The sequence below is a fragment of the Ailuropoda melanoleuca genome, chromosome 14 (genome assembly GCF_002007445.2).
Source record: "Ailuropoda melanoleuca isolate Jingjing chromosome 14, ASM200744v2, whole genome shotgun sequence".
In the NCBI taxonomy this organism is placed as follows: Eukaryota; Metazoa; Chordata; class Mammalia; order Carnivora; family Ursidae; genus Ailuropoda; species Ailuropoda melanoleuca.
The window spans coordinates 19,622,119-19,643,001 of record NC_048231.1 but is presented as its reverse complement, the minus strand read 5'-3'; the positions used below and the strand labels follow the sequence as shown (position 1 = coordinate 19,643,001).

The following is a 20,883-nucleotide window of genomic DNA, read 5'->3' as shown; positions in this document are numbered from 1 at the left end:
TTATTTAGCAACCCTGGATGTTTTATGCATTCCCTGCCATTGTGCCTGTGTTTCTAAAATCAGGAGGAGCTTTTATGTGTCAAGTACAGTGTTATGCACATTACATATATGATCACATTCCATTTTCTTATCAGGTGTGGAAGGTATAGATTATAACCCTGAAGCACAGCTCCGGAAAGTGATAGGCTACTGCTTATGACCATCCCAGGGGGAAAAGATAGAGCTAGGGTCAAAACCCAAGCTGATCTGATAGAGATCAAAACACTGTTGAAAGGATGCCTTGTTGACTTCCTCTGAGATCCCCTGAAGAAGGGGATCTCAAGGGTTTTCACTTCATTCAAGTCTCTCAATCTACTTGTCCCTGTTGCTTGCAGAAGATGACCATAAAAGTTTTTTCACTGGGAAGCTGAAGAATATCAGATGTGAACTTCCTTGACTCTCCTCCTGTTCATATATTTTGGTGCAATTCCTCAACCCCATTCTCATCTGTGTCCCATAGGAGGGGTGACCAAAATTAAACCACCCCCCCCCTTGGTTTTTCTTCCCTTTCCCTGCTTTCTCCAGCTCCAAGTTGGCCAATTTTTTCCACCTTTTCTCCCATGCAATGTCAGTCTCTGCTTTTGTACTGGCCCTTTCTCTTGTGCCTGAAAAGATCCTTATATCTCCTTTATACACACTTGCATACTGTTGTCTGTCACTACCTTGATGGAGATGACCTATGAGTTGCAACTCTGTGATGTAAGTAGGGCATATATAGTCCCCATTTTCACATATCAAAAAACTGATTGTCAAGATCCCACGGCCTTGAACCCTATGGCCAAGACCTCTATGATGGCAGAAGTAGGGAGGATAAAACTCAGGTCTCCCACTCTCTTTGTATATGCAAAGCCAATGACCACTCAATGCCCATCGTGACATTTAAGATGGCCTCTTTCAGGGAAGGTCACCGCAACAAGTTTCACTTTTGTCTCTGGAGCATGGAGACTGCTTCATCCATGGAACAGAGCTGCCAGCCCCGGGTGCCAGGGCCCTGCTTATGGTAAGTGACACATCTCTAATTATCGCATTGCCCAGACATCATAATCCATCCTCCCAGGTATGAAGGCCCATTAATAACTCTCTGGGGAAGGAAGGCAGTGTCCCAGATGCAGTCCTGTCACATGATCTGCTCTCTGATACAGAGTTCCCGTAATCAGTGCTAACTTGTCCTCCAATGTGTCACAACACTCATTGTCTCTCAGCCTCTCACAATATACACAAGGACACAAACCCCCTTATCATTTAATAACACACCCTGATACTGAACACTGGAGAAAATGGAAACACTCCAAGGGAGAGGAGAAAACTACTTATGTGAGGAAGTTATTAAAGTTGTAACGCAGGCTCTCACACAGTTGAGAGTTCAGGTAGATGAACAGATCCTACTTTAACCCTACCGCTGCCATTATCCTCAGGCTGGGCAGGTTTCCTGCAGGACAAGGTCCCCGAGCACATAGAGGAGATGCTTCGGGGGGATGAGAAGAAAAAGAAAACCATGGAGTCTGTTTTTCTGTCCCACGGAATGAGGTTTCGTGTCACTGTTTTCACCTTGAAAGGAAACAGAGTTTGACATGGAACACCAGTGAAGAGTCTGTCCTGGGATTCAGAACTGATTTTGGCCATGAGCATATGCATGGGCCTCGGGGTATGTGTTTATACAGCGGGAAGGAAAATGCTTTCCACCGCTTAGCATGAGGGCATGCTACAAAATGGAATGTAATGGTATAGGGCAAAGTGCTTTACGCTTTTAGGAGAAATTATTAATAAAATGATAACAATAACAACAGCTAACATTTAAAAGACAAGAGGATGGGGTCAGGCAGTATATCAGGGCTTTCAAGGTACCATCTCATTTAATCTTCACATCAACCCAATGGAATTTTATTATTCTCCCTTTCAACAGGTGGGGAAACTGAGGCAGGGAGAAGTTATTAATTTGCCTAAAGTCAAAGAGCTATTAAGTAACAGAGTCAGGAATTGAACCTAGAAAGTTCAGAGCATGCTGAGAGCATGCTATTGTTAAAGAGGTCTGCTATTAAATAGAAACCCTGAATTTTATGTTGGCGAGAGAAACAGGAAGAGAGAGACAGAGACAGAGACAGAGAGAGAACCCATGGAGAGGGCTCAATAGGAGGGAGCACGAGAGAGGAGACACCAGTAGGCAAATTATACATCACCATTAACACAGCCCTTTAACTCACCCTCTCCTCCAACCCTTCAGGAGCTCAGTCTCCACCTTCCTCAAACTCTAGCTAAACAGAACACCTGGCATTCCCCCTACACACTGCAATCTGACAATCACGAGGCTCGTGTTTTACCCCCAGCCTTCTCATTAGCTGACTGTGAGCCTAGGTAGGTAAGTCTCTGGGCCTCCATGTGGTCATCTCTAAAATGAGTGTTTGAATGACAGCCTCTCAGATGCCCTCCAGCCTTGAATCGTTCATTCTGGACTTCTGACTGAGAACTGCTGAACCTGGCCACTCACTCTATCAGTACAGAGATCCCACCAGGGCACGGGTCTCCAAAATGGGCTGAGCAGCCCCCAGAGGGGTGCCAAACTTGGTTCACTGGGGTTATGGTGAAAAATATTAGAATGTCTATTTGTGAAATCTTCACTTTTAGAAATTCTGATGTTTCTGTATGTTTCATAATATAAAAAACATGTTAGCACATGTGCACACTACATCAAACATATATTTATAAGCAGTGCATGACTAATTTTTTTCCTATGTATGGACAATCAAAAATATTTGGAGGTCATGATACTAGAGAGCTAAGCTGGGCCTGGCTCTCTGCAGTGCCCCCCAGGGGCTATACCCAATTTGCCATATTGGTAGAATCTTACCAATGCCCGTGGACGTGGACTAGAACTTGAAGCTAGGGCCAAGGTGGTTCACGCTGCAATTTATATTTGCTTCCTAAAATTCAATGCTTAATGTCGTGTCCTAATTTTAAACCACAGGGGCAGGAATAATATTAACAATAACAACAGAAACAACAATATTAATGAGAAAAATCCAACTTATTACACAATATTTGAAGCCCAGATTTTTAAAGAAAATATTACTCTAAAGGACAGGTAGGTGCAGGTGCCTAATGGAATCAAGATATTCTCTCCCAGAAAAAAAAAAAATCATCATTTACCCTTAAGCCTCTGTGATTATCCTTACAGTATGTTAAAATATATGGAAACGCGTTGACAGTACCCTGTTAGCTTTCTCTACCATTCTGTCTATTTTTCTGAGTCACAAATAGATTAAGTTCAATTTTGAACTAATCCTCTCACTTGATTTCCCTCTCTACATTCAGATACTCACAGTAATACCTGGGATATGAGGTGCTATTCTGACCTCTTTAGTTTGGGAAGAATATTGAAATATCATAGAAGCTACAAAGATAGGCTCAAAAAAAAAAAAGGCAGTGTTACAAAGGCTGGAAGATAAAACATATGAGGAAAGGTGGGAAGAGCTAAATTTATAAAGTCTGGCAAAGCAATGACTCCAGGGGACTAGATCACAGCCTATAAATACCTTCAAGGTAACAATATAATTGAAGGGAAAGAATTATTCATAGTCTCAGAAGATGATATGACTGGAAGCAATGGCCTGAAGCAATGGAAGAAAAACTTTAGGTAAAATTGTGAGGAGTAGCGCAGGTGGGAGGGGGGTGGGGAAATTCTTGACTATCTGAGGAATGAAACAGGAAAAGTAATCCGGGAGGAAGCATTTGAAGCACTTTGATCCAGACATCCCAAAGCCCTTGAATAAGAAGCAGGGATTAATAATACGTTCCTCAATCATGTACCACCTTTCACTCTTGTCGCAATTCAGAGCTCTCAGACATACCCCTAAAAGGCAGCCCCCTTCAGAAAAGGCTAAGTAATTGAAGTTTTGTGTGACGACTCTTAATTAGAGGCAAATAGTTAAGCACACTCTGACACACCAATATTGTAAAATTATGAATTTAAATATGATAGAAAAACGTGTTATTTTATGCATATTAAATGGAATGTCATATTTTAGGAATGACACACAACTTTCTCCAGAAAAACTAATGAAATCTTCATTTATAAATGACCATTCCGGGTTCAGTATGAGGGTTCTCGAAGAACACAAAGAACTTGAACCATTGAGTTGAAATCATTAAATGTGTTATGGTAAATTGCAGATTATATCTACGAAACAGATATGAGAGCCCCAAATATTTCTGAGTGGGCAAACGTGCGCCCTTAGGGCAGCAATGTAAAAGTCAACTTCTAGGCTCTTTTACACTAAGCATTATAAACAGCTGTGTCTATGAAAATGTTTGAGAGCTCAGTTTACGTATAAGATGCAAAGGTACGACCCCGCACTGTTAACACTTCGGTGTGAGAGGACTCGCACTATCGAAGGGCTACAGGAATGGGGCAGGCAAGCGAATGAATGAAGATGCTGAATGATTTGTATGGCAGAGAGAGGGTGGAGACTACAGTGGCTAGATATGGCATGTCCATAAAAAATGGCAACTGCCCCTTATCTCTAGCTGGCTGATGCCACATCGGAACACTGGCCCAGTACAGCTGAACCTTCTAAATTTTTAAAAAGAAACTGGAAATCTCAAGTTGTATATGAAATACCTGAATTTTAAAATATATTTGTGTGTTGGATGAGGCCCCAGGGACACTAGCTGGGTATATTCTCTAAACCTCTCACATTGAAGACAAGGAACGCCTCGTTCTCTGAGATTAGGAACCAGGACTAGCACGTTGGGGCTAACAGAAGTACGCTTCTTTGTGCTGAACTGCGGAATACAGGGGAGAGAGAAGGAAGAAAATACTTCATTCCTGCTTTTTTTAGCCCGATGGATCCAGGAAGGGAGGAGGTGCTGCTGGAACGATTGCAATAGTTCCCTTTTCGATGCCCCCAAGCAGCTGCCCCGCATATGCTCAGGAATGTACGTATGCTGACCTGGTTCATGACCAGTAAGGAGCGCACAGCTGGCTCTGGCCTCACTGTCAGTCATCAGGAATCAGCAGAAACTCCCCGAGAGGAAATCAAATCTTCGACTACTCTGAAGACAAAAGAGAACAGAACTGTGACTTTTTATGGACACACACAGAAACTGAGTGGAAGTTTGTTTCCCGAAGGTGCTATGCGAAAAGCAGTGGTTAGGTTTCTAAAATCCAGCAAGTCTCTGTCTAAGTTTATAAGGTGGCCCTTGGTGGTAGCAGCAGGGTATGAATTCACAGAACAGTGTGGCTCGGTTGGGGCTTTTAAACAGACACACATACACATTTTTCCCGCTGTGTGAAATGAACTGTTCTTTGTCAATCCTGTGATCTTGGCCTATATGGCACAGAGACGTCACTGCGCTTACAAAGCCATCTGACCAGCTCACGCGTGGAAAACCACGTGCAGAGAATTTGGCATCAAGTCTCACTATTTCGCAATATCCGTTATTTTCTTGGAGGGAGACACGAGGGCTCCTCTGTGTGCCTCACTGAGAAGTTTGGTTTTCCTGCTAGGGTTGGGGCTTATACTCAAGGTAGTTCCTTGTTAATATACTATTTATATCAAACACTCACTTTTTACAGAGAAGCAATTTGTGGAAACATACAGAAAACTTTCCCATAGTGCCTTCTATGTTCTCTTACACCCATTATAGAAAGTGGGTGTTTTTGTTTTGTTTTGTTATTTAAAAGGAGAGAGTTAATGGTAAGTTCTCAGTTGCAGAAGGGGGTCTGTTACAATATGGTGAATCCCCAATTTCGGATGAAACACATTTAACTGTTCTTTGGAGAATCATTGTAAAATTAGCATTCCCAGAGTCTGCGGAGACCTAGCTCAAATAAAAGATCATGATTTAGAAAAAGGAAAGAAAAAGACTTGAATGGTGTTCCCCAGAGCTGACTTACTGTGTCTGCATTTCAGTCCAATGTTTGCCTGTGTTTAACGCACACACACAGCTTGAAGAAGGAAGCGTACACTCTGTGTTTTGCAGTGTTTGGGTGTGAATCAAAGGGAAACATGTGGTCCCATTCTGTTTCCTGTGGCATTCAGTGAAGTGAAGGGAAAAACCTAATTTGTACTGATACTGTCACCACATAGGGTGCTCTTGTCATTGACTGGGTTTGGGGGGCTGGGAGCCCTAGGTCAATATGTAGACAGGACAGTATAAGCAGGCTTGGAGAGTATACTGGAAACAGTGCAGTCTATCTCCCAGGGAGGGTGAATTTTCATTTTATTTTGGTCTTTGTCTTTTTTTTTTTTTCCTTCTTCTCCTTCTTCTGCGTTAGTACTATTTGGATGCCTCTAGCAATTTGCTGTCTGTGAAATACAGATGGATGTTCTGAAGGAATCCTGCACGATTACAAAATAAAACAATAGGAATGGCCACGGTTGTTTCAAAGAAAAAGGAACAGAAATGGAGGGTAAAGATGTTATTCCTTTTTGTTTCATTTTGGTACTGAAAACAAACTAGAGTGGTCATTAATGGTGGTCTCAGTAGAACCAGCTGGTGGTGAGAGGGCCCTTTACACTTTTTTTTTAAGAGTAAGAGAGGTTCACATGCAGATCTGGGAAACAGAGAAAAGTACAAAGAGAGAAATAAAAGTGTGGTGGGGATTTGCCAGTCTCTTAATATGTCAATTAATTAAATATATAGGACATTGCATTTTCAGCAAATTCTGCAGAACCCAGGTTCTGATTGTTTGTACCCATTAGAAGGTAAGCTCCATGCAAACAGGGAGTTTGTCTATCTTGTTTACTCTTGTGTCGCTGGTCCTAGAACTTACCTGACATATAGTAGCAACTGGTTGAATAAATAAATGAATGAACGGTCTTTCACTAAAGTAGGCTGGTAATCTTTGCCTGCCTGGCTAATTTTAACTTGGCAAATCTATTCCTCCCACCTGCCTTTTTTCTAAAACCAAGTTTGTCATGTTATACTTCTTGCTATATACCCCTCTTTCTATTCTCAGCTAAACCTCAGGGAGATTTTTGTTTTATTTTTAAAGATAACTGCTCTTTGTGGGTAGTCAGGGACTTGACCCAATGCCCCTTCACAGTGCTTTGGGCAACATGTCACACCAAACTCATTTTCCTCTTTCACACTTTAGTATTGAATTTAAGCTTTGCTGTTTAGCCATGCAACAAAACCAGCTCCAGTATTGCTGATCTAAGTAGCAAACATGAAAGCCTATTAACCTTGGGAATTAGGCATCAAGTCAGGGGCAAGTTGAATGGAATCTGCTCCCACTCCAAGAAATGTGATTTCCAGTGTAAAGGTCTCCCTTTCAAGTTGTTACTCTATTCTGCCACTAGACGTTAGAAGCTAACAGGCCAGCGGATGACAGCTTGGCACTGTTGTGAAGATACTCATACCTGGTTTTAAATTAGAAATTCAAAAATTAAATACTGACTGCAGGGAGACTAAATGTGTCTCCGCATTATTTGAGATCATTTAGGGTTTTCAAGCAGGGATATTTGAAGACTTCTAATATGGTACTTATCACACTAAAATATGAGAATGCATTTATCTAGTAATCTCTGCTCAGATATACTACATTCGAAAGGATTTGTGTTAAAATTTGGGGAAAAAAGTTACCTCTGAGCTTCTCATCGCACCATATTGCATTTAAAACCTCAAATCAGTTTCCAAGGCTATTTTGCATAGGGATGTTTAAGAAAGTGGTTTGGGAGTAATTGGGTGCCTTAATGCCGTTGAGACAAAAAAAAATACTGGAGAGCAATAAAATGTAATGTAAAATGGAGAGGTTCTTTGAATCCCAAAAGAAAGTGACCTAATTCCAATTATGTATTCTGCTTTAGCCAAAATGCTGTGCTCCATCGCTCTATCTCTGTTTACCATTCTTAACTGTGTGGATCAAAAAAAAAAAAATCATAGGTGCTATTAAATTCACCACATCTGACTGTAATATTGAATAGGTAATTATCAAGAGCAGTATGTATGACATTAGAATCAAACACACCACTATTTCATCTTTTTTCCTTCCCTTAACACTAGGAACAAATAGCTACTTAATCCTCTGAGATTTAGATTCTTAATCTCTAAAATTGAGGCAATCTCACCAATTGGCCAGTGGTGTGAGCACTGAATGAGCTCTTATATACAAAGTGTTTAGCACAGTGACTAGACAATGACTAAAACAGCAAATGCAGGAGTGATTACAAAAATATGCATGCCATCAGGTAAGAATGTGAATTTGTAGTGATGTGGTCAACCAGTAGAGTTTATTTCCAAAAGGGTTTCCTAAACCTACGTACTGTAGTTTGCATTTAAGAAAGGGCTGGATAATTTTTGATCATGAGCAATAGGTATCCAAGCTAAAACGATGATAAGGGTAATCAGATTCTGTACCTCACCATACAAGGTGATCAATGGGACCAGGGAGTTTGTTCTTTGGGGAACTATATGTAGTATGACCTGAAATCCAAACAGCCCCCCCCCCAAAGTGATGCTCCAAGGGGTTAGCTGCAAGGTCTGAAGATAGATACCAGATAAAAACAGCATTTGAAGACCACAGCCGTTCATGAGCTCTCACAGTGGGGCCATTCACATTCTGGCTCTGATCTGCCATTTGCCTGGTTGCTAATCCTCTCATTGAAAACTACAACTGCCTTAGCATCTCTTAGGTCCTCATTTTCAGGTCTCCAACCACAATCTCTTAGGCACCAACAGCTTTGCTGCACACATATATGATCTTATCTCCTTTGTAGATCTTTCAATGGTAACAGGGCCCATTCACATGCATTATCTCATTTGATCTTCCCCACAATATTATGAGGCTGGCAGAATAGTGTCTATTTCTCCACCGTTCACATAAGATAACTGCTAGCTCGTGGAGTCTTCTGACTCTTAGTTAGCAATGCCCATGACAACTACTAAGGGGAGAAGCACAGAATGACTACTGAGGAGACTGGAATGACAAAGATTACATGCTGTAATAAATGCCAATAAAGAAAAGAAGACATCCAACAGTCTAATGGCACATAAAAGAGGTGTGACTAAAAAGTATGGAAAAACGAGCTCTATGGCCACTTGTGTTTGAAAAACCTCTCTTAATCTTCTGGATGTCTGTAACGCTTCATCATCTAGGTTTTCTCTGACCCTCTCGCCTTTTCTTTTTCACTTCCTTTTTTTTCCTCCTTCATTTTGGAAAGTTATGTACATTTTCTACAAGTTCCTACTCATTTATGTCCCTGTAGATCTTAGTAAGCCTCCGTTTCCCTTGTCATTTCAGGCTGCAAATTTTCAAGCCCCTACCCCTGCGCATGTGTCTCATCTGAGTTCATCATGCATTTCCAGCTGGGAATCTCTAGATTGACTCTCAGATGCCTTATGTATGTGTTGCATCACTAATATCAGACTCTGACTGCCTTAATCTAAAATTCATTTTTCTTACATGTGCCCTGTTTTACTGTTATTGTTAATGAAATTTAACCTTCCCAGTCTCTTAGGTATTTCTTAACTTCTCTCCCTTTCCATCCAAGCAGCTGGCAACACCTGTTGATTCTCTCTCTGGGATCAATATCCTTTTGTTTCGTCTTCATTACCTTACTATGATCAGCATCATGCACTAAGTCCTTGAAGATGTTTTTCCTGGACTACTTAAACAATAACCTGCTATCTACTTTCCTCAAACCCACTGAAAACCACTCTTTCAACAGAGTCAAAATAATCTTTCTGAAAATTAAGCTTTGGGCATATCATCTTCTGCTCATAGACTTCCAATGTCTTCTCATTACTTTAAGAACCCATCTATCAGTATGGCATTCAAGTCCTCCTCACTATGGGTCTAAAGTACCTCAAAAGAAAACACACACACACACACACACACAAACAAACAAACTCCTGAAAATATAACTATCATGAATTTGGCATGAACTTGTTACTCATTAAGCATTTTCATACCGGTTATTACAAATCTCCATATAGACTTGCAAGGTGGCATTACTACTCGTATTCCTATCTCCATTTTACAGAGCAGTCAAATAATTCATCCAAGGCCAGAGAGCTGGTTGGGAGGCAGAGCTAGATCTTGGAACACAGACCACTCGCCTCTGAAACATATGCTCTTTCTGCTATTCCACACTGTTGGCGTTTTCCCTCAAGACATCTATTCTGATTCAAATTGAGCGCTTCACAAATTTGGGAACACAGCCTGTACTTCCTTCCTTTGAGGTAATACTCATGCTGGTATCTTCATCTAGCATGTTCCTTCATCAGGTTCCATCAGCCACAATCCGTCCCACCCTGTCTGTGTTCATTTCTTCATCTTTACAAACTATACTAGTCTTTCCTTCCTTGGCATCTACCCGATGCTGTCTGAAAACAGCCACGTGTGCAATTTTTATTTCCCTCCTTGATGTTAAACTTTACATCTCCAACAACCCCAAATAAATTGCTGTTCTACAAATACATGTTGAATTAAAATGATCACCAGTACACTTTCTACTCTGAAAATTTCATTAGGAGTGTCATAGTAATTAAGAGTCAGAACTGGATTTGAATGCCTGCTCAGTGCTCTCTTGGGAAATTTCTTTAGCTTCATTAAACATCAGTTGCCTCATTCATAAAGTGAGGATATTAATAGTGACTACCTCATTGAGTTGTTGTGAGTTCATAATAAGATGATGTAAACAGAATTCTTACGCAGTGTCTGGTCCCTGGTACTTTGTCAATCGATATTAGTGGTATAAGTGATAATAATGGTAGTAGTGTACGATGATTTACTTATGGTCTTAAGTAAACGTAGGGAATAATCATCTGTGTCATTAAATTACCTGCCATTTTACAGAAAACGGAGTAGAAAAATAAAAGCAAATTAAAAGTGGTTAACTAAGGAGTCAAGGATAGAATAAGAGACTTAATTGCCAATCATCTCCTGTCATCCTGTCTACGAAATGACTTCAGGATGAAGGCTAGCTTGATCGATCAACAGGGCTTATCTAAATGTCTTTAAGTGATTCCAGGCTCCAAAGGTGTCATCTCGGGCTGGGAAACGACAGGTCTAGCTGTCAGAACTATCTTTGAGGCTAATACAGTTATACAGTTCCCTCTGCCATCTATCAGGGACACACTAACAAGTTGAAACAGCAGCAGTGACAGCATCAGGATCTAAGCATATGACGCCATGGAGTGGGTGGCTCATGAATTCCCCCATTAATACGCTGAGCTTCCATGTCTTCTGAATGCAGTCAGGGACCTAAAATGCATCATCTACAGCTTCAGGGAGTCAATGAGTCATTTCTTGCCCTGTTGCAGTGAACAATACCCCAGGAGTAATGACTAGTAACAGTGTAAGTGGTGGGTCAATCCAGCCGACAGTGTTAAGGTAGGCCTGCCAGCAAGTCATATGAGCCCCAGCATTCACTTGATGGTACCTAGAGTTTGCCTTGCTTGCTGCACTTCAAGTTCACATGCCTAAAAAGCCTCTGCTATTCGGAACTTGTTTGGCTATCTGATAACTGCAGTAATCTAGGATGTATGCCGCGAGGCTGGCTTTAATCAGTAGCATCCTGACTTCTCTTTAGAATTTTCTATCACTTAAATTGCAATCTCAGAAACCAGATTAAAGTCTATTTGTTATTTAGGAAAATAAAATATATTGTTTTTTCTCTGACTTAATTTTTTTTAATTGATGAAAAAGTACCAATGATATTAAAAGTTATCCATAATGAAAAGCTCACTAAATGTCAGGAGCGATGCAAGCGTGTTATATACATCATCTCATAATGTGTCGCAAACCTAATTTCTCATTGTTTAATTACTGTGGTCTTTCAAGTCTGTTAGCTCTCTGTGAGCACTGTATGAGCCAATGTTGATTACAGTATCCCCCAAATGTAGCACTTTGCCTGGCACATAAAAAACACTCAATTTAAATATACTGGTTGATGTTCATAAGCGAAATTCTCTGATTCCTAAATTTTCTAAATTCCTATTAGGTATGCATTGAGGATTCTGAAACATGACTGTGATCAGTTAATAGAGAGTTGCTGATGTAAGTGATAAATGGGAAAGATATGGCTATTTGGCCTCTGCTTCTCATCATTGTTTACTACCCATGAAATATTTTCTATACATTTTGTCCACGCGATTTTTATGACTGTATTATTACACATTTGATCTATACACTAAATTTATCCTTTACTTCTCCTGCATATTTTGAGGAATCAAAGTCTATGACATGCTTTTCCTTGTATATGTGCTTTTATGTTTCCAGTTTACTTGGTGGTGGCAGCTACTCATCCCCACTCCATCTGGCTGGACCGTTATGGGGACGCCGGTTGCAGCAAGGACTCTCTCTGGGCTCTGTTCATTCCGAAGTGTAGGGCCAGGCTGTTTATGTCTTTATCTGGTGCCTGTGGTGGGTCTCAAACCTTTTCCTAGAAAGGTTCTGCTCTCCTGATGCTGCTGCTTATTATTGCTTTGTCCTCTTCCTACTCCCTTTGGCAAGATGGGATATTTCCATTCTCCGTGGTTCATACAAGAGAAGAAGGACCTTCACGGCAAGGTGAATTACACATTTACTGCTGAGGGTAGAGCCCTCTGGAACATTATACTGAAGGGCAGTGGAAGCACACTGCATCACCTTGTGTCACTGTATAGAGACACAATGCCCTACAATGACATGCCAAGGAAGCTCCATGTCATATCCTGTTTACCTAACCAGGTCTCTCTTGGAGGGACCTGGCTTCTTCACCCTGTGCTTGCAAGACACTCCCCAAAGTCTCAATTGTGAGTCTCATTAATTAAAAAACAACTGCTTTCAATCAGATTAAAAAGGAATTTGTTTTCAGAAACAGTCTTGGCAGGCTTTTAAAAATACTTAAAATGAGACTCTACTTTTAATTTTAAAACACTCTTCCTTTCACTACTTTTTTTTCCTTTATTGAAGTTATTGCCTTCCAGATATGTCATGGAGAAATATACCATCCTACATTTGTGCAGTTTTTTTGTCGACAACAAACAACTCCTAAATACTTTATTCCATCTGAACCCCAGGAAAACCCTGTAGTGTCGTAATTTTTGTGCCCATTTAAAAGAAGAGGAAGGTGAAACCCACGGCAATGATGACTTGCTCACAGCCAAAGGGCTCACTGGATGCTGAAACTCAAATCCACATCTTTGATTTCAAATTAAATACATTTCTCCACGATGGCATGCTGCCCCTTGAAACCGAGTGTGCCATCAAAGTCAACAGATTTAGACAGAAAGACTTCGGGAATAACAGAGTTTGGAGAAAGCACGCCCCCACTCCCATGCAGGGGCTGTGTCTGGTCCAGCCTGCATAAGTGCTCACTTCATCAAATCCGCACTTCCACTCCCCTCTCCCACCGTCTTCTCCAGCTCTGCCGGGATGGAGCAGCTAAGCTGGAAGCTGCAGAGAAGATCCCCGACAGGCCCTCTCCACAGAAGTGGCTAATGATCTGGAAAAGCTCCTAAGCCCAGAAAACCCAAAGAGGCCTTTTTCACGAAGAACAAATGGCAATGAAAGGGAATACAGAGCCAACCTGCAGCTCACAGCACTCTGTGGGAAACAAAATTGCATCTGTTGGACACCTTTGTTGTTTTCTTGTTCTTTCCCTCTCTACTTGCATTACTAGTCTCAAAATGCCAACATTCCTCTGTACTCATCTGCGGACTTTCCCAAACACAGTTCCCTACGTCCGATCCAGTTCTGCCACTGGCCAAATCCAGACACAAATCTCAGGTAACACCCAACCACCTGACCTCACTGGAGACTAACTCAGCAGATGTTGATGGTTTACTGTAAATAGCTCACACACACACAGCCGAATGAAGCATCCAGGCCAGCAATTTATAGAGGCAATAGATGTGAGGAACAGACCGTTTATCATAATTCAGCTTTGCTCCCATTTATTCTCCTGGAGTCTCTCCAAATGCTATAAATTACAGAAAAACAATACTGTACATACCAAACTTAATAAATATTCTATTTCCCCAAACATGGTACTGAGAGAATGCTGGGAGCCTTTTATTTGGGGTGGGGGGAATAGTTTTTGCAAGGAGAACACTCTGCCATTATGAAAAGGGGGTAAGTCAGGACAGCGGTCCTCTCACTTCTCCTACCTTGTTTTATCTAAGTATCTACATTCTAAGTCAGGAGGGAAACAGTTGGAGAAGGTTATAGATTCTTGTCAAACAAAACAGATGCCCTGACACATAAATTTTCACTGTTCCTGAAAGGTTCATAATTAAAAAATGAATTCAAGAGGATTTACTGTAAATGACACACAGGGAGAAAGAAATTAATAGCATGTCTTTTTTACGCCCTGTATTAAGTATATAAAGAAAAACTAATTGATGCCCAGTTATGCCCGACCTTCTATTTTGTAGGTGGTGAATGGAGGTTGTCAAGAGTTCCATGAGAGAATAGCAAGCACTTCACGGTAATCCTTTCTCTGGTCCTATTCAATTTTTTCCCTATTGGATGAATGAAGGTGAGTGTAACATGACATGGCTTCACAGAGCCTACATGGGAGGTCAACAGGCAGATGTCAGTTGCAAGGAATAGCAGCTTCTCTCCAAATGTTGAGCAGATTAATTCCTCAACAATAGATTTCAATGGAGGAAACATACTTGAAGTAATATTTCTTTACAAATCCCTCTGCCCTAAGACACACTCTCTCCACAGCATTTCATCGCATGCATACATACTGCAAGCAAAGATCTTTTTGCCTTTGCCAGACACGTTTCATCTGTGCTTTCATTAACATTACGATTAATAATTGACACAGAAAAGAGTGCATCATGGAAGTGCGAACCCAAATGAAGAAACATAAGCTAATTTGAAGCAAACCATCTCTAAATTATTTTAGATCTCCTAGACTTTTCTGATTTTTTTTAAAATGATCTAATTCTTGTCTTGTTCAACACTTATTGTCAAAGCCTACTTAACCACCATGAGGCCCTATGTGAGTGGGAAGACTTTAAGTTTAAATGAAACCCCAAAAGAAAGAAGAAAATAAGAGCCTCTGGTCCTTTGGCCAGAACAACAGAAATTCTGAGCAAACTGAAATGGGAAAAAAATGTACTGACAGCACATACCCCACCTCCGTCTTGGTGCCCCTTTCTTTACATTAATTCTTCACCTGAAGGCGCCAATACCTTCATTCTGCTCAAGCTTCCTCCTGCCATCCTCTCAAGTGTCCTATGCCCCCAAATTCGTCCTGCTCCTTTCTCCTTTCTCCCCAACCCTCCACACAAAACTCAAATTCTGTTAGAGCAGCTGACCTTGGCCTCCTGTGAGAAGGATCATAACAAGACTAACGACTTTGAACCAATCAGCAAATGATTCAAGGGCTTCCAGGGGAGAAGGAGCTTAAGAAGATTTCAATTTTCCTAAAGAGTTTTTAAATGTGTGGGCATTTCAGGATGACCAAGGGAAAGAAGTAGGAAAGTTCAGGGAGGATTGCAGGTAGCCTAGAACAAGTGTAATCCACGCAGTATGCATCAGTCATGAAGTCCCATTTCAGCGCAGGGGGCAGACTCCCTTGCTGGAAGCCGGAACTCTTACTTGCTGGATTTGCCTGCTGCTCTCAGAACTCTTTCCACCCACTTTAAAGCTAGAGGTGAGGAAGTGAGAGGTCCTCAGAGCTGGCAGACAAGAGGAAGCCTCTTTGCCATTTCTGCTTGGGGGACTCCACAGAAAGAAGGTCTGTTCTAGAAAGGGCGCTCACCTCTGGGTCAGACTCCTTGGTGTTCTTGGAAGACCATTTTCTCTTCCTTCAAATAGGCTAGGTGGGGGGTAAAAAAGGCTTGTTCCAATGACAGAGTTACTGCAGCTCAAAAAACTTCAGGAATTCCTAGGACTTGCCTTCAGTGCCAGCTTATAAAACACACATTCTCTATCTTTCTCGCTCTCCCTCCCCCTCCCCCTCTTTCTTCACCAGGTACCTGCCCCCTGGTCACTTGCTAATTTCTGAGTTTATACTTTGTTTTTGAGCAATTTAGGAGCTTGGCAACCAATCAGAAGTTGGTACCTACTCTTGGTTGTTTCCACAACCAACAGTCACACTGGAAGAATGAAGTTTGCCCACATATGACCCCTTGCTAAGAGCACATCTCCAGGCAGACAGGTCCTCTTCCCCAGGCCGAATGCCTCCTTCCTCCCCTCCCCTTTCCCAGGATCCGCCCTGCCTCCCTCTCCTCTTTGTGTCTGCCATCACTTCTTCTTTTCCTCTGGTGGGTTTCTCCTCATAGGTAAACTGCAAGCAGGAATGGAACCTTCTGCCTCCTGCCCAACCCTTTCCACTTTCCTTAATGGTCCTTAAATTATTTTCTTTTTGAGCAATGTTCTTCAGTACAAGGAAACAAGCTACGTTCATTAAACGAATCCACGTTTTACAGATTGTAAAAGTCACATAAAATTATCTTAGTAGGCATATATGGCTTCCTTTTCCTGGTGCATCTATGTAAATGTCCAAAACCAGAAGCAGGTCTTGGAATCAAGTCTCTTGATCTTCTACTTGGATTCCTTTATTCCTGAGTGTGGTAAGGGGCCTTGCCTTTGCTTTGCCCACTCTGACCTCAGGTTTTATCACAGGCTTTTTACATCTTTATGAAGAAGTTTGCAGTCTAGAGCCGGGGTCACCAAAGTACAGCCTGCAGCCTGCTTTCATAAATGATTTTTTATTGGAATACAGTCACACGGTTTTTTATCTGTGGTAGGCACCAGAGATAATCCACTAGGGAATAAATATGGTTTATAATTATTAGACCAGTGAAGGGATCCCATGCTCAAGAGGGCCATGAGCACGTCAGGACCATTCTAGAAGAATGTGGTTTCTCCACATTGTACGGTCTCTCTTTTCTCTAAGAAGGTCAGATGATGGCAATCTGATAAAGGGTACTCTGTAGGGATTTTCTACACTGTTTATGCAATGACATAGCATCACTGGAAAAGGTCCACAGGACCCAAGTGGGTCTACACATTTTGATGTAAAATTTCTTTTTTTGCTGTTAAAAATGTTAAAACGGAATGCTATGGTTCCTCCTAGAAGTTCCCAGGATCCTCATATCCCTTTTACGAAAACAAAACATTTTAAGTAAACTTTCAGAAAATAAACATTTCTCTTAAAAGTGGAGATGCTCTATAAAACACGAATGGGGAGAAATGGATAAACTGGTAGCACATTATCTGACTCAAAAAAGATGTTCATGGCTGTGCCAAATCACATTTTTCTTAGTAAGTCACACTGAACAAAAAAATAAGATACATCACAGTGAAAATGCAAGTGAGCTGGTAATAATAGCCTAGTTATAGCTGCCATGAAATAGTCATTAAGTTATATGCAGCATAAATCTCAGAGAGTTTTGTAAATTATGGTGGTTTTTATATAGGCCAAATAAAGATAAACCATACAAACTATGGCTGCTTTTCTCTGTGCTCCTTGGCATGACTTTTTAAAATGCTTGAGCTCAGGCTCATAGGACCATATGGTTCCTGAAGCATCTGAGAAAGCATAAAGGTTCAAAACTACGTTAAGACCCCTCTTTCACAGCTTGAAGGTGATCATTCCTAACCAGCCCTTCCCTGCACTCTTGCCTGGTGCTGGCTCACACTGAGGCTGGACAGGCTTCCAGCTCAAGCCTTCCACTTCAAGCTGCTCCTGTTTCCAAGGCATATTGGAAGAGCAGGTGCTGGAGATGGGCAGCGCTTACAGGGCTGAACTGGCTGCTGGTGGTTCCAGCCAGGCACCTCCACTCCGGAGACCAGCAATAAAATCCCACTCTTCTGCCCTCCTGAGTCGACCAGCACATTAGCAAAACTCAGATTCAAAGATGCCCAGTAAAATGTTCCTTTTCCTCCTTTTTGGAGGTTGGTGGTAATCCCCAGTTGATCTTTCCTCTTAACTGCTTTTTCCTCCTGCTATTTAAACTGAATTCTTATTGCTTCAAATTAAATCCATTCTTTCTGGCCTTGTCATTGCTAACTAATGAGAACAATTCCTCTCTTTGCTCCTGGTAGCTGCACTCTGGGTACTTATGGATGAGAATCATAGCCTTCTTTAGCCTACTTTCCTAACTGCAGACTGCACAGGTGATAAAATGGGTTAATTGTTGCTATAAAAATATTTTCTATCCTCATAACGAAGTAATTTTTTCCTCCAAATCACTTTAATTTTTTAGAATTGCAGTCTGTTCTTACCAATTTCCAGTGACTGAGGTTGCAGTCCTGTTGGGCTTAGATATACAAGCAAAATGTTGGATACACAAAACACGTGAATATTAACAATTCTGGGTTACTGTGCTGTTTCCTTTTTGCCCCACCCACTCTGGCCTCAGTTTTATCACATGTTCTTTACACCTGTGCAAGGACGTTTGCAGCCTGGGGCAGAGGTCGCCAAAGTAGAGCCAGCAGCCTGCTGCTTCTTCTTTTTATTTTATTTTTTTTTTTAAAGTAGGTTCCATGCTCCGCGTGAAGCCCAACGCAGGGCTTGAACTCACAACCATAAGATCAAGACCTGAGCCAAAAATCAAGAGTCAGGTGCTTAACCAACTGAGGCACCCAGGCCCCTCTGCAGCCTACTTTTATAAAATAAATTTTTATTGGAAAATAGTCAAACCCATTGTTTAAAAACATGTAATCTATGGCTATTTTCACATTCTAATGGCAGAGCTGAGAAGCTCTCACAGAGATCGTACCACCTGCCAAGCTCACAATACTTGCCACCTGGCCCTTTACAGAAACACTCTGCCGACCTGAAGTACAGGAGGTTATTACCACCCAAGTGGGATTTGCTACTTGCACCAGGTTAAGGCAAAGTACTAGGGAAATCTCTCATTTACACCTAGGCCGTCTGCTAACGCTTTCATGACAGGCCAAACCACACAGCTGAGAAGGCAGTGTGCACTGAAACAGTTTTTCATTTTTTATCCCCAAAGTACCCCATGAGCATCGAGGTTCACGTCTACTGGGACGAACGAGGCTCGACACCGGGACTAACCCTGGGATACGGCTCCAACACACGTAGGCGATTTTTATAACCATGTGCCTCTTTGCCGAGTCTATCTAGAACGTTCCATCGCAGCAATCTGGCTCACCGACTCACACCAGCAGGAAGACAAAGAAATCCAGGCCAAGGCCCAGTACTCACTATGTGAAGCTGGAGGAAGTCACCGAGGCCCGGAGCACTGTCAATGCGCACCAAGATGCCATCCTTCACGGTGGTGCTGAAGCCCACAGCCAGGCGGTCAGAGCGCGTGCTGGGCCGATCGTTGGCCGGCCAGGTATACAGGATGAGGCCCCCGCTTTTCCCAAAGATGTAGGTAGCGCCAGCTGCGGAGGCAAGGAGAGAGGGAGCCATCAGGGCTGTATCGTGCATTGCCAGCTGCAGGCACACTGTGGAGACTGCACGGGCAGCTGCGGAGAGGAAACGGCCCCCACGTGCCTGTATTTGGCTACTGAGAGGGATGGCATCCAAAGTCTGGGGAGGCGTCTGTCACCCTACATTAAAGATGCAGGCAAAACGAATTAATAGCAAAGCAGATGTGAGCGGGAGGCATCCCTAACATCTTCAGTTCCTGCTGTATAATGGCAGAGGTCAAATAACGTGCTGAGAGTGTGGGTACGTTGTGCCAAACAACTTTCCCGATCTCCTCAACAGCAGAATTGATTTTCCATCTCGGCTAGGGCAGGCACGAGAGAGAAAACTAGTTCCCTCACCTCTTAGCTCTCAGAACATTCTGGTCAGTGGGGCTGGGAGCAGTTCCAGGAGTGCCTCACAAGACGGGGCGTAAGGTGTAAGTTCTTTTCCGCTACCACCCCCAAAGAAAAGAAGGCTGGAGACTGAGAAAACCAAGTTCTGCATTTGCCTATTTCACTATTATGTTGCTATAAAAAATGTGATAAAAATTAATTCCAGAGGCCTTTTAAAAATTAATTTAATTTTTCCCCTAGTGATGGTATTTATCTGGTATTATATAACAGCTTCCCTCTCTTTTCCAAATGAAATTTCAAAAAGGAAATATAGAAGACATAGAAAAAAAATCTCACAATGATGAATTTGGGACGTAAGTGGTATTGCCACTTACGAATAGTGGGTTTATCAGTCTTCTTACTATTTATCATCTTTTTACTTTTATTATTTACAAAGCCAGGGATTAGTAAGAATAGATCAATTTAAAAATACGTAGAAAACAAACAGGAAGAAAAATAAAATATTTGCATCCCATAAATTTTAAAAGTCTGTTTTTAAAAACAAGTTTTTAAATCTAAATTTGGAGGAAGGCATTTAGATTTGGTAGCCAGAACAGACTACATCATTGTAGTTTCTATGGCTATATGTATGTTACCCATAGTGAGTACTTCCATATGTTACTCATCTCAAAGTTCAAAGAAAAACTGGCAGCAGATTTTCTTGTGTGTTCCCACTGAACATGGTCCAATCCTTGAAACTATCTTAAAGAAGCATTAGATAAGCATTCAGATTTTTTTCAACTTTACTAAAAATCTCCAGTACTGGTTCACATTCAGTTTACAGGAAATATTGGATTGAATTATGTTGGGTGAAGAAAAAATGAGTTATGCAGCTTATTTAGAAATAATAAAATCAACTGCTATGAGGCTAGAATTAGGAGTATATGTCATATGTCACCCTTATTTTAAGCACTGAACCACATTATACTCTGAGGCATATAGAATCTAATTTGTCCTTTTTGAAAGGTCACTATTCTAGTCCCTCCAATATGCTCAGTTTGTATATTACGTGTACAATAACATTATCTTCCTTTTATGAATGTCTCAATCCTAAGGGGATAGTGTCTGAAAAGACCTCCACAGTCATCTGGAGAATTTGGGACTGCGGTATGGTAAGT

The 20,883-nt window shown here is 41.6% G+C and overlaps 1 protein-coding gene across 9 annotated transcripts in view; it reads right to left on the bottom strand.

The window, feature by feature from the left end:
* NRXN3 (neurexin 3) overlaps window positions 1-20,883 on the bottom strand; it is a 1,691,473-nt gene that overhangs the window by 328,478 nt on the left and 1,342,112 nt on the right. For all 9 annotated transcript variants that reach the window (XM_034643175.1, XM_034643171.1, XM_034643173.1 and 6 more), the window contains one exon: window positions 19,164-19,345. In XM_034643175.1, coding sequence (XP_034499066.1) covers window positions 19,164-19,345 — 182 coding nt within the window. The remainder of the gene's footprint in view (window positions 1-19,163; window positions 19,346-20,883) is intronic.